At 43.9% G+C, this 14,417-nt stretch overlaps 1 protein-coding gene across 1 annotated transcript; it reads left to right on the top strand.

Moving 5' to 3' along the window:
• The first annotated feature begins 6,938 nt into the window (after nt 1-6,938).
• Nucleotides 6,939-9,383, top strand: LOC134362625 (interleukin-36 alpha-like). The gene is made up of 4 exons (XM_063077810.1): nt 6,939-6,942; nt 7,208-7,318; nt 7,837-7,976; nt 9,171-9,383. Exons 1-4 carry the CDS (start codon nt 6,939-6,941, stop codon nt 9,381-9,383), a joined length of 468 nt encoding a protein of 155 aa, XP_062933880.1.
• The last annotated feature ends 5,034 nt before the right edge of the window (nt 9,384-14,417 follow it).

Genomic DNA, 14,417 nt, shown 5'->3' with positions numbered 1-14,417 from the left:
CAACATTGATTGAAGAATTTGTTTCCTTTGGACCTTTAGCGACTGGGTGCTATAGATGGCCTGATGCACTGGGAGAGGGGCTTTTGGATTCCAGGGGAAAGGGGGTGGAATTAATGGTCTTAGAACAATGCCCCTCTTCTCGTAAGTGGCCTAAGGTGATCTTTGAAAATGGTTTGCTAGTCACTTGACCCCAAATCATCTAAATCAAGAGGTTCAAATCTTCGTGTTCACTTAAGAACATCCATGAAACTTCCCAGGATATCAAAGGTATGCATATCTGAAAAGCCATCAAGTATCTTAAAGATGTCACTTTACAGAAGCAAGGAGTGCCATTCTGGCACTTCAATGGTGGAGTTGGTAGGTGTGCCTAGGCCAAACAGTGGGGCTGGACACAGGGTCAGTGGCCCAAAAAGAGTGCTGAATTTTTGCTGCACATGCAAAATATGCAGAGAGTAATGCTGAATTTAAGGGCTTAGATGTAGATTCTCTGGTCATCGAGTGTATCCAGGTGAACAAAGAACCCAAGATGCGCCACTGTGCTCACAGAGCTCATGGTTGGAATAACCCATGCATAATCTTCCCCTGCCACATCAAGATGATCCTCACTGAAAGGAACAAATTGTTCCTAAAGCAGATGAGGAGGTTGCATGGAAAAAAAGATATCCCAGATTAAAATGAAGAAACAAAAACTTATGGCATGAGAATGAATTCAGCATAAAATAAATGCAAATAAAAGGAAAAAAACAAACAACAAAAAACCAGAAAACAAACAAACAAACAAAAAGAACTGTTCCACCAAAGATCACAATTGCAGAGAAAACAGCTGAGCAGATGTTTTCTGTCAAGCTGCTCTGGGGCAGATATCTTCTGGAACCATGACTACTGAAGGGCAATGACTGCTTCCTGAAGCTGGACCTGAAGACAGGTCCAGTTATGTCCCATAACTCCTGAGTAACTGGGCAGGGAGGCTGACGATGCTGCCTCAGAGTGCTGAGAGCAATGGTTGTAATTAATAACTCAAGTCAATAAAACCTTAACTTTTGTTTCTTAGACTTTTAAAAAAATTAAGTAATTATTATTTTTTACATTCAGGATGTTGCTGTGGAGCAGTTGCGGGGAGGGGGAGAGAGGAAGGGGAAGGAGGATGTGGGGAAGAAGTAGGAAGAGGAGGGTCATGATCAAGGCCTGTGGCACCCCCTTCATTCTGGCAGGGGAGCCCAGGGGGCTTCCAGTGGCAGCTTGGTCATCACTGGGCTGGCTCAGTTGTCACTGGGCTGGGTGCAGATGTCGAGGGGCATGGCTGAGGTCTTTGGTCCCCCAGCACCCTGGCTTGGGAGCCTGGGCCATTTCCAGTGTTGGCTCAGTGGTCATTGCTGGGCTGGATGTGGACATCAGGGGGTGTGGCTGAGGCCCTCAGTCCTCCACCACCCCAGTTTGACAGCCTGGGGTGCTTCCAGCAGCAGCTTGGTGGTCATCACAGTGTTGGGTGCAGATGACAGGGGGCATGGCTGAGGACCTCGGCTCCCCACTTTCCTAGCTCAGGAGCCCAGGGTGCTTCTGGCAGTGTCTTGGTGGTTGTCGCTAGGCTGGGCTCAGACTTTGAGGCAGATGTCTGAGGCCCTCGGCCCCCCACCACCCTCGTTTGAGAGCCTGGGGTGCTTCTCGCAGTAGCTTGGTGGTTGTCTCTGTGCTGGGTGTGGATGTCAGGGGGCGTGGCTGAGTTCCTAAGCTCCCTATTGCCCTGACTCAGGAGCCCAGGGCGTTTCTGGTTGTGGCTTTGTGGTTACCACTGGGCTGGATTTGGTCATTGGGGGGTGTGGCTGAGGCCCTCAGTGCTTCCTTCATCCTACCTTTGGAATCCAGGGGCCTTCCGGTCCTTCTAAGTTTTATAAGTGTTCTTTGGTAGTGTTAGATTGTTACTGGTTAATATCAGAACTTTGTCCCTAATCTGTGAATTTTTTGTGTTTTCTTTCAGTTTGGTTTTGGATTATTCACTGTTCCCACCACTTAAACTCTGTGCTGGAACTAATTAGTTGTCCTTTGGTTATTTCTAAAATGGGAGAACTTCTTAAGGGAACCAGCACTTGAGCCCTGTAGCTGAGCTAAATTGCTGCTTTGCTGCTGATTCTCTGGGGAAGGCTTTTTGTGCAGCTCAGGTTTTAATTGTCCTTCCAGGTCCTGTGAGTTCCAGTATACCTGGGTTGTGTGGGAACTGTGGTCTGGGCCTGAGTCTTTTCAGCACACTGCACCCCATGCTATTCTATATTCCTGACCAGTCTCCACTGAGTGGGCCTGTGCTGACTGGGGGGCAGATCAGCTGTCCATGCTGTGTCCGAGTGTTCCCTCAGTGTGTCCATCTCCCCGACCTCCCATACTCCAAACACTTCCAGTGGGATGGTTCATGTGTCAGTCCCTTGCAATGACTCACCAGCTTCTGAGTGACTCCTCTTTTCAGTTGTTGTGGCTCCTTGCTCCTATGTGGGTCCATGAGACCCCTGTTAGTGATCTTGCTGGTCGGGGGGCCACTAAGTCCCTCTTCTCTCCTGCAACCTGCAAATAACTTCATACGAAGGGCACAGCTGTGGTTTTTGCCAGCTCTTGCTCTGTGTGCACACCGGGCCAGACTTGAAGTGGCCAGGGCTTGAAAGAGTTGGAGCAGTCCTTTTTTTCTTTCTTTGTGGCTTCTCCCACCTTCATAAACTCCATAGGTCTCTCCTCCTCTTCCCCTGAGCTCTAGTGGCCCCAGCTAGTTGTTTTTTAATAGCTGTAAATTGCTTGATTGTGGGAAAGTGATGCTGGGGACTGTCTGTTCCACCATCTTGACTGGAATCTATTTCTTCGACTTTTGGAAAAATTTCAAAAAATAGATTCTTACCAAAATAGTGCATGTCTATGGTGAAAAGTAATATTCTTCTGCCCCAGTCCTATTTCTGTAAAGCAACTTCTAACTCTTTTTTAGTTCTTTTTATGCTAATTTTCTCCATGTACTTAAGTGTATGCTTTTACTTTCATTTTTTATTTTGGGTTTTTTTTTTTTTTTTGGTGGCTGGCTGGCATGGGGATTTGAACCCTTGACCTTGGTGTTATAACACGGCTAAACCAGCCAGGCCTATGGCTATTTTTTGAATTACCAATTTTAGACATTATCATCTCTACCAGACTGATGTCATTTGCATCTCTATTGGACAAAAACCGTATGCTTGCTCTTTATCTGTTTCCTACAAGTCAACAGCACATAGTAAGTCAAGCAAACTTGTATTTATAGTGAGAAGACACTTAGGTGGGTCTGTTAGACAATTCTCTAGGATGACATTGAAAAAGCACACAATAATCTTTCTACCTTCTGTTTTTCAGGATTTGGATAATTTTTCTTAATGACATCATTTCCTTCAGTCTTTTCATTTTGTAGGTGTGGAAATGGAGCTACATGAAGTGGATGTGGCTTGGTGAGGGTGGCACTGACATTTAGTAGTAGAACTGGAAATAATGATATGCTTGATTTTTGGTCTTTCAATTTCTGTCTCCTGGAGTTGGGATGTTATGAAACACTGGAAAATCAGCAACAATTACTCTGAGCAAGATGGCAGAGCAAAGTCTGAACCATGTCACCCCCACCATCAGGGCTGTCCTCACCTAGCAGGGTGTTAGCAGATGAGCCACCAGGCTGGAACACCTGTGGCCAGCCAAATGTCATTATGCAGCGACATAAGTGATGAAAAGTATTGCACACTTGTATTTCCCAAACTTGAAATGACAGTAGGATAACCTGGGTGTGCACTAAAAACCTGGATGCTTGGACTTACCTCAAACCTAGTAAATTAAAATCCTCTCCCTTAGAAATTGCAACTTTTTAAGATGGGGCCCAAGAATCCACACTTTGCCAAAGACCTTAGGGAATGCTGATGATTAACCAAGCTTCAGAAACACTCTTCTGGACCATTCCAGTGGAGTTTTGTGCATAAAAAGATACAAATTAATCATGCTTGGAATGACCTGTGTGCTTCTACAGAAATAAAGAGGTAAATAAAAATGTATACTTCTTGCTGATTTTGTTGACATTTACTTCTCTAAAATCTCTGATTTTAAAGTGAATTGAACAAAATGATTTGTATAAAAATGTTCAAATACTAACATAAAATTTCATATCTCTAAGCTGGAAAAAACTCAAATTTCCATTAACCAGTGGGTGAATAAACAAGTGGTGGTGTATTCAATACCATTGAACAATAAAAAGTAATGAACTGCTATAGACACTTAACTAGATGAATGTGAAAAACTTAACTGAGGATACAAGACACAAAAGGTACATATTGTATAGCTTCATTTATGAGACATTCAAGAACAGGCAAAACTAATTTACGATGACAGAAATGAGCACAGCAGTTGCTTTGGCAAGGGTGAGGACAAATAGGAGATTCCAAAAGCTGCCATAGAGCTAAAACTGGTCTCATTCAAAGGATCAAAAAAACCTCAGTGGCTTTGCACTTCTCTACAGCAACACAGCAAGCCAGAAGTCAGTGGATCAATGCTTTCTACTTTGTGAAGAAAAAGGATTTCCACTGCAGAATTCCACACCTAGTCAACATATCAATTAAGTATAAGAGTAGAATAAACCCATTTCAAATAAGCACAGCTTTTGAATACGAGTCTCTTGCTTTTGAACACTAAACTGCAATCTTAGTTTAGGTTCTCTCCAAGGCAGATCCTGGGTGCAGGGAGCTCATTTAGGAGATGATCTCAGAAAGGCCAATAATTAGAATGCCAGTGAACTGGTTACTGTTATGGGCAGCTGGGGCTGGATACCACTGGCGATCCCCTGAGAAACCTTAGCATTGTTCCACCAGAAGATGGGGAAGTTGAGACATTCATCCACTGGTCTCTTCCCACATTGGTTGAAGTTATCCCTGAAATGCAAGCCCTTGAGGTGGGAAGCTGATGGGTACTGAAATCTGCCACAGCAGCTGCAAACTCAGGTGATGTCTTAGTCCATTTTGTGTGGCTATAGCAGAATACCTGAGACTGGATAATTTATTAAAAAAAAAAATAGGTTTATTTGGCTCACGATTCTGGTGGCTGGAAGGTCCAATATTGGACAGCAGCACCTGGCAAGGGCCTCAGGCTGCTTCCAGTCATGGTGGAAAGTAGAAAAGGAATGAGTGTGTAAAGAGATCACATGGAGAGAGAGGAAGCAAGAGAGAAACTGAGGAATCCAGACTCTTTTTAACAACCTGCTCTAACAGGAACTCATTCATTCTTGCAAGAACTAGAACTCATTCAACCCCTTGGGAGGGCATTAATCTATTCATGAGGGATCCACCTCCATGACCCAAACACCTCTCACTAGGCCCCACCTCCCAACACTGCCACACTGGGGATCAAATTGCAGCATGAGTCTTGGCAGGGACAAATTATATGCAAACCATAGCAGGTTAGCTGAGGGTATGAGGCAGAGCGTCAACAGCATTGCCTCAGCTTCCCTTCATGGAAGACCTAATGTCAGGCACTGCAAGCTCAGAGCACAGAACATCTTGCAGCCAGGCTCTCTTTCCCCCTGTATCAGTCAAGTTTCTCCAGAGAGACAGATCAGTAGAATATAGATAGATAGATATATAGGTAGATATGTAGAAAGATAGATAAATGAGAGAGGATTAATGAGGGAAATTGCCTCATGTAATTATGGAGACTGAGAAATGCCATACAGGCCAGCTGCAAGCTGGAGCCCCTTTAATGCTGGTAGCTTGGCTCAGTCCAAGTCCTAAAGTCTCAGAACAAGGGAAGCCAGCGGTATAACTTTCAGTCTGAGATCAAAGGCCTGAATACCCAGGGAGCTGCTGGTATACATCCTGGAGGTCCAAAGGCTAGAGTTCTGATGTCCAAGGGCAGGAGAGAAGAGTATCTCAGTTCCAGAAGAGAGCAAAAATCACCTTTTCTCTGCTTTGGTTTTTTCTATCCAGGCCCCCAGCAGATTGGATGGTGCCTGCCCACACTGAGGGAGATTTTCTCTGCTCAGTCTACCGACTTACACGACAACCTCCTCTGGAAAAACCCTTACAGACACACCCCAAAATATGCTTTGCCAGTTCTCTAGGTATTTTTTAATCCAGTCAAATTGACACCTAAAACTATCTGCCACATCACCCATAACAGGATAGTGATCTAGAGTCAATTTGAGGGGCAGGGTGACCAGGAACTGGCTTTGCTCCAGGTGAGGCTCCCTTAGTGGAGAAACAGCATGCACAGTGTCTCTGAGCAGCTGGAGGAGGGTCAGCTGGGCTCAGTCTTTTCCTGGCCTGAGACAGGCAGAGAATGTGGTGACTATGAAGCAAGAGTGGTTAGAAGCTACACAGGTCTTAGAAGACTCATTTCCTCCTCAGTCTACTTGTACTTACTGGGGGCCCCACTCTTAGAAAAACATTCCATTGTGTCCTACAGCATCAGAGTCCAGTCATTATCCCTGGGGCAATCCCATAATGTTTCTTTCCTCAAACTCAATATCCGTGACTGTATTTCCTGGTTGTTGTTCATAAAAGCTTAGCATACCCACCTTTTTCAGGGTGCTTGAATATGTCACAACCATGATGCAATTGATATTATTTGTATAAAGGCTTACTAAATCCTCTGGGACCAGTACCAGAGTGTCAGCCAGTCCTGGCCCCAGAAGGGTAGAACCTCCCCCTTGTCCATGTGGATAAAAGGCCTGGGTCCTGTTAGAGCCTCTCAGAGCACCTGAGTGTGGTAAAAGCCATAGTTCATAATGGTAGGGACATGGAGTCCTCTAAAAACAGGTTATAGGTGTGGCCTATAGCTGGGAAGTCTGATTACCACTCATCTTCTCTTGCTTCTGGGTCTCTGGCATTGGCACTTTCTGTCATCTTAGGGATCTGGGTCTAGGTCTGAATAGGATTCATAGGTGCAGCTGCATCCAAGAAGGTAAGGGAATGGGTGAGTTTTGGGAGTACAGTATAGAGGCACCATTGGGCTGGTCACTAGCTTTTCTTCTGATGCAGGATCAAACTGTGTCTTGGGATTGACTCAGGTCTTGTCCTGGTGTCAGTTTGCACATAAGTGACTTCACTCCTTGGCCGTTCTGAAACAACACCACCTTGATGGGGAGAGGTAAAGATCCTCATGGAAGGACAAAAAATTGGAAAATGGGTATATTCTGTGCCCTCACCCTTACATATTTGCATCTTTACTTTCTCTACAGAGTGGTCCACAGTACATCACCTGGGGAACATTCAAGATATCAATCATCGGATATGGGTCCTTCAGAACCAGACCCTCATAGCAGTCCCCAGGAAGCAACACTATGTTCCAGGTGAGTGGCCAAGGTCTGTTGAAGGCAGCCCCTTTGGCCAGTGCTGTTATATGTTTTGTGCTCAGCCATTTATTTCACAGTAGGCTTGTTAACTGGGCCCATCTGGAGAGAAGGGCATCTCATGGCCAATAATGACCAGAAGATGATCACAGGGTTGTTCTGTGACTGTAGTCATAAAGTCAGAGACGAGAGAGAAAACTCAAGGGAGACTGAAGGGTTGGCCTGTGGAAATGGTGGAAAACTTTTTCTGTGAAACTTCAAGGAGTAAGACTAAGGGAAGAGGGGGATCTATGAGAAGCCCCCTTTTTGAATCTAGAAAAGGTTGAATTTTCTCATGGAAAGAGTTCCCCAAAGGTAGTTTGGGTGTCTGGGTGTCTGGGTTAGGTGGAGGGCGTTGCGGCGACCACTCCCTGAGTGTTGGTTAGCAGATTCCAGCCTCTATTGCCCTTACAACTCAGGTTCAGAGATGCTGCTTTGGAAATGGCACTTAAACACCACTCTCTGCATTGTGTTTCCAGTCACTGTGACCTTAATCACGTGCAAATATCTGGAGACTCTTGAGAAAAACAAAGGGAACCCCATCTACCTGGGACTGAAGGAGCCAGAGCTTTGCCTGTTCTGTGCAAAGGTTGGGGAGAAGCCCACACTGCAGCTTAAGGTGAGTGTGGAAAACAGGGTCCTGTCAACACCTGACTAGGAGAGAGGAACCCATTTATTTTACAAAGAGCTCATCTGATAGAAACTCCGATTTTAGAATCTTTTAAAAGACTGTTGTCCTTACGCATATCTATTTTGGGTTCCTTTTGGTTTGCATATATTAAAAAAGAATAAGAAAAATCATAGGAGTGTTTTGAAACTACTTGCTAAAATCACTTATTTTATTTTACCAAAGTAATTTGGCAAAAAGAAAGGCTTTTAGAGTTATCCCTAACTCCAATAGACTACACACACACACACTCACACTCACACACACAGGGTACAATCAGCAAGAGCATTTTTAACAGTTAATTATCTCAAAGTGGATGAGCTTATTACAACACCTTTTTGACAAAAAATAGTTTGCAACTTTAAATGAACAAATATAATTCTCTGGAACAAACATTTTAGTAATTGTGATTTTCATTATTTTAAAAATTCTATGAGTTATAGGAAGAAAATTAAATCATGCCTCCGTATATTATAGAAACCCTCTTGACCCTTTTCAGTACATAAGCACAGGCAGACACTCAGTGTGATGACAAGATAGAAAACAATGGTTTTCAACAGGGGTGATTTTGCTGCCTGGACGTTTCTCAACATCTGGAGATATCTTTGGTTGTCATAGCTGGGAACAGTGGGTGCATTACTTGCATCTAGTGGGTAGAGGCCAGGAATGCTGCTAACTATTCTATAATGCACAGGACAGCCCCCCGACAACAAAGGAATTATCCTGCCCAAAATATCAATAGTGCTGAGGGTGGAGAAATCTGACATAAAACAACTATGTTTTAATTTGAAATTCACGGTAACTATTAGGTTAATATTCTTTGAATTTCTCCATTTTTGAGCAACAGGTAATGGCCAAACCAGTGCTTTGTATTCTCAAAAACTTTTATGTCAACATCATCTTCTTTCAGACCCCCCCCCATTAAGAGCAATAGAAATTGGTGGCCTAAGGTTTCAACAATAATCTTAACATGCATAAAAGTATTGGGGACGTATAATTTTTAATCCCATAGTATAAAACAGATCTTCAGGCCTACTTTAAAGAATGGGGATTGCTATCTTGGACACCAATTATCAGTGTGTAAAGAATGTGAAACAATTTAAGCAGTTATGTTTCTCCTTGGGGGGTCTCCTTCTGACCCTTCAGGAACAGAACATAATGGATTTGTACAACCAACCTGAGCCTGTGAAGCCTTTTCTCTTCTACCACAACCAGAATGGCAGTACGTCCACCTTCGAGTCCGCAGCCTTCCCTGGCTGGTTCATCGCGGTCAGCTCCACGGGAGGCTCTCCTCTCATTATTACCCAAGAACTGGGCAAAGCCTCCACCACTGAATTTGGATTAACTCTAGTGGATTAAGGTCAGTCTGGAGTTGGAGGTGGTTCTTGATGCAGAGATTCTTGCTTTCATCACCTCGATTCTAGTTCTCAAAGTGCTTCTGAGATGAACATTGTCATTCTGACCCATTCAATGAGGAAAGGCAGAGTTGCCACAATCACAGCCAATTTTTAGGAGGAGAAACCAGGTCAAATAGGGAATGAGCAGTAATATCTTAGCTTAGAATAGGGAGAATCTGTTGTTGGGATTTCTACCCAAGGGTATTATTTTTCTGCCTCTCCATGTATCCATGCAGTATATATATTCTGGTGCTGGATTGGTTGAGGAACTGCTATTGTTTATGAAGCTTTCACCTAAAGCATTACCTCTGGATCTCATAAAGAATTAAATTTGTGAAGCAAAAATTTTGTCATTTCAGTTGCTCTGTTGTGAATGGAATGGCTTTAATGGAATATCATGGTTAATTTACAAGGAGTTTTATAGTTTGTAAAGCAGGTTCACAGGAAGTCTAAGAGGAACCCGTAAGATTGTTGGAGAGGGTGATATCTTCCTAAGCCCAGGTTTTCCCCAGCCCTCACTACTGGGGTGGGTGGGACAAATAGGACTTCATTAATAGAAATCATACTCTATATTTCAGTGCACAGTGCAGGTGCACAGCTGAAAAACTCCCTCTGCCCCACCTGGCAAGTGTTTCTGAGAGTCTCCTCAGAAACTCACAAACAGTGTGTGGTTTGTGGGTTTCCCCCCTGAACTCACAAACCACACACTGACATGGCTTGCACTCAGTTAGGGCCTATTTATTTTGAAGGCTTGTTCTTTCCATATCTTTCTTTGTTTTAAATAAGATTGCTTCTGGCAGAATATCAGGCAAAACTATTCTTTGCAATTTGGTGATTCCTGAAATACTTACTCTGTGTAGTCCCGTTGTGATTTTTTACTATTATATTCTTACTTGTCTCCAAGATTTGGAGAAAGATGTGGGGAGGCTGTTTCCCAAGCACATTGGTGACTTCCAGGGCTCTGCACCCGAAGCCTCCCCAGGAAGCAGCTCTCTAGAGAGGGGATCTTTGACATGCTCCCTTGGCTCAAGGCCAGAAGCTCTGCTGAAGCTTCAGCTCTGCGGAAGCTCTGAGCTGGCCAGAGCACAGCAGGCTATTAGAGAAACTGCCACATCCAGAGGAAAATGAAGACCCTGATCCACAGTGAGGCCTGGGCCCCTGAGCCCGACTCATGCAGAGTAGCTTCCAATCTCTGATCCCAAGGTCACTGTTGTGCCCTTGGGCTGGCCCTGGCCACCAACAAGGGTCTTGGTCTGTGCTGAAATCAAAGGAACAGCTGCTTCTCTTTGAGCAGTGAGTTGGTGGGACTGTGCTTTGTGCTCCTCACAGCACGGCGAGGCCTGGGGCAGGACTGGAGAGACTGTGTTTAGCAAGAAACTAAAAATTGACCAGGCCATTCATGAGGCTGGATTAACAAGGCACAGATAAAGTCAGCTGCGAATAAACAGGAAGCAATATTTCTCCCAAGGATATGCTGTAGCTAGGAAGTGTCGTAATATCCCCCTTCTTTGAGTGACTACTACTTCTGCATATACCAAAAGCCTTTGTTCTTTAAAACCATGGACAATCAGAAATTTGGCTGTTTGAATTACAACAGCAAGAATGAAACATCCCAATGTTGCTTGGAGGATACAAATCACTTTGCCACAGAGAGGCAGCCTTGATTTACAGCCTTGGCACACAGCTTCAGATAAAGGTTTTCTGGACACAACCATTCTGAGTCTAAAACTTGTACTTTCAGAGGATACAGACCCTGGATCCACTTCACACTCCTGACCTGATGAAGACTCCTTTCCACATACCACTCTGCTTTGAGCCTAGCAAAGCACTGCCTCATTTAAACTTTGCCTAAACACTTTCTCCCCAATGCTATAATAATTCTCTATCTTCCTTTGCATGGTGAGACGGCCCACAGCTCCTGATCGACAGTCTCCCCTATTGCAGTAAATCAATAAATCTGACTTTGTGGGATGACAGAGATGGTCCTGGTGATTTTCGGCTGATGGAGCTAGGATAACATGATCAACAAGCATGGGACTTTCACAGCCAGACCCTGATGACAGACCCAAGTGCACAACATGATATTTTAATGAGTGACTAAAATACATGTTGCTGCCGCCTCCTCCTTCACCAGTACTGCTGTGCCACTTGGGCTTAGTTATCATTTCAGGCTGAACCCAAAGAGTAGGCCTGTCTGGAGTGGGAGGCATCCATACCAACAACCTTGGCTGGTGGATCGAGAACTGGGTTTTTGCCACGTTCATTGTTAGATTTTGAGGGGAGGGATAATAGATGGTATCTCTCTTTCCCATTTGAGTTATGAACCAACTGAGAATTAAGACAGAGACTATTTTTTTAACTGATAAATTTATTACTGATAAAGCTGGTATTGTAGAGTGTAGGTTCTTTCTGCAAACAAATGAAACGTAGAATAAGACCATAAGAAAAACAGTCACACCAGGCCCGGGCAGCTCTGCAGCACCATAGGCCTCCTCCCGTGAGGATGGCTCTCGTAAAATGCAAATCACGAAGGACAGAGCAGAATGGACACTTTCTTCAATTCAGTTGCCTCTCAATGGAAAGTGGGTAGATAGCAGTTGGGCCACACAATCCCAGTTTTTCATAAGGAGTGTGACCACATAATGTATCGTATGATGTGGCACTTTTGAGAGTGGAAGGGGTGGTATCAGTAATTACACTAGGACAACAGGTGTGCATCAGCAGGTAAGGGCTTCCCTTCTCCTGGGTAGAGTGAGTGAGGGGGAGGAAGAAAGCCAGGTGTTTAACAAAAGGAAACATCAGAAGCGGGAAAGAACTATTCTCGCTCTTTGGTGATTTATGTCAGAGGAAGAGGAGAGATTAAAGGGGGCCATGACTGCTGCCTTCACAAAGCTGAAGGACTTGTGCAGACATGGAAGCTCCTTCATTCTTGGTGACATCAAGGCTTAGGAAGTGGAAGGTAGATTTTATTGTGAGTGAGGCTAGTCTTATTAAAGAAGGTGGACTGCCTGGGGAGGAGGTCGGTTCCTCATGCATTCACATATTAATTTATTAATAACTAATTAATTTATGCAACAAATATTAAGCACAGACACTGTGCAAGGGACTGAGGATATAATGGTAAACCAGACAAATGATATTTCCCTGCAATCAATAATTTATGATGTGATGGGGGAAGCAAAGAAAGATAAAGGCAAATAAATATAGTGACTGCAAACCATGTGACAAAAACAATCAAAAGCTGGAGACAGAAAGTACAAGAAGTGGAGGAAGGAGGTTACTTCAGACATGGCAGTTTAGGAGATGGTCAGGAGCTAACTTGAAGGAGTCAGAAAGGCAAAATATGAGAATAAAGGTACAGGGATGTGTATGAACATAGGCAAAATATGAGAATACAGGTACAGGGATGTGTATGAACATAGCATATGTAAAGGTCCTGGGGGTGTAAAAAACTTGGCATGTTGCAAAGAAAAGAGACATTGGAATAACTGAAGATAGTGATGGAAAGAAAGAGTTACGTGGAAGAGTGGTTGGAGGCAGGGCCCAGAACATCTAGGAAAGCCTGTAAACTATGGCAAGGACCTTGCATTTCCCTCTAAGTGCAAATGGAAACACTGAAGGGGTCTAAAAATTGCAGTGACAGGGTCTAGATTTCCACTTGTGGAGATAACCCTGCACCGCATGGAGGATGGGTCTATGAGTGTAGGAGGCTGACCCAGTCTGGGTGAGCTGTGGTTGTCTGGCATACAGTGGTGGGTGGCAGGGACGATGAAGAGAGATGGTAGATTTGAGATATTTTTTGGAGGTTGTCTTCTTTGGAGACAGGCTTGTTGGTGGATTGGATGTAGGGCTTCAGGGAAAGGAGGAATCAAGAATGACTCCTAGGTTTCCATCTTGAAAACCTAGATGGAGAAGACTGGGTCTGGAAATGGGCAGGCTGGGGAAGGATCAAGGGTCTTACTTAGGGCATATTCCATTTGCAAGTTCCACATTGGTAGCTGCAAATGCAAATCTGGAGTTTAAAGGAGAGTTCTGGGCCAGAGATCAAATTGTTGACATACACCTTGAATTTAAAATCACGAGAACAAATGGCATCATCCAGTGAAACAGTACAGAGAAGAGGCTTCAAGGATGAGTCCTGAATCAGGCACTTCAACATTTAGAAGTCTCATGAGGAGAACCCAGTAAATGGGGGGAAGAAGGAAGAAGCGAGGCTGGGGAAAACCCAGAAACGACTTGTTGCAGAACCCTAGCATGTGAATGGAGAGACAGATGTGGGGAGAGCAGCAGGGGTGTCTAATGCTAATTGAGATGACGATAGCAGAGCATCCATTGGATTAGGGATGCAGAGAGAGATGTCATTGACAATGTTCAAAAGAAAGGTTTAGGTGGAGAGGTCAGAAGTCGGACTGGAGTGTGCTGAATAGTGAATGGCTTACTAGTGATCAGGGATGTGCAAATTAGAATAAGATGTTATCCTTTATACATTGGATCAGCAAACCTTTTTTTATTTTTTAATTTAAAAATAAGTGTTCGGCAGGGAAGAATGAACACACCATTAAGAGTACAAATGGGAAAAGCCACCTCCAAAGGCAGATAGTAAGTATCTATTGAAAATGAAGAACACACATACTCTGTGGTCAAGCAGTTCACTTATTCTAAAGAAAGTCTTGCATGTGTGCACAGGGGGCATATACTAAACTCTTTGCCATATTATTTACAAAAAACAACAAAACATGGAAAAAACTTGTTCACCCATGAAGAAACAGCTAAACAACTAACTAGCAAAACTATTCTATTAGATACTCCGCAGCAATTGTAAGAGAATGAGACAGAGCTATCCATACCAGTATAGACAGCTTTTAGAACATACTGTTGAGTGAAAAAGTGAATTGGAGAAAAATATGTATTGTATCATACCAATTAGAGAAACACACACACACACACATGCACACACACACACACACACACACACAAATTCACAGAGGCACACACA

Source organism: Cynocephalus volans, chromosome 14 (assembly GCF_027409185.1).
Source record: "Cynocephalus volans isolate mCynVol1 chromosome 14, mCynVol1.pri, whole genome shotgun sequence".
NCBI classification, from domain to species: domain Eukaryota; kingdom Metazoa; phylum Chordata; class Mammalia; order Dermoptera; family Cynocephalidae; genus Cynocephalus; species Cynocephalus volans.
The sequence above is the reverse complement of the archived record's forward strand: the minus strand, read 5'-3'. Positions and strand labels throughout refer to the sequence as shown.

Coding starts and splice junctions, on each gene's coding strand:
- LOC134362625 (XM_063077810.1), top strand. Junction 7,319..7,836: donor GAAGCAACACTATGTTCCAG/GTGAGTGGCCAA, acceptor TTGTGTTTCCAG/TCACTGTGACCTTAATCACG. Junction 7,977..9,170: donor AGCCCACACTGCAGCTTAAG/GTGAGTGTGGAA, acceptor CTGACCCTTCAG/GAACAGAACATAATGGATTT.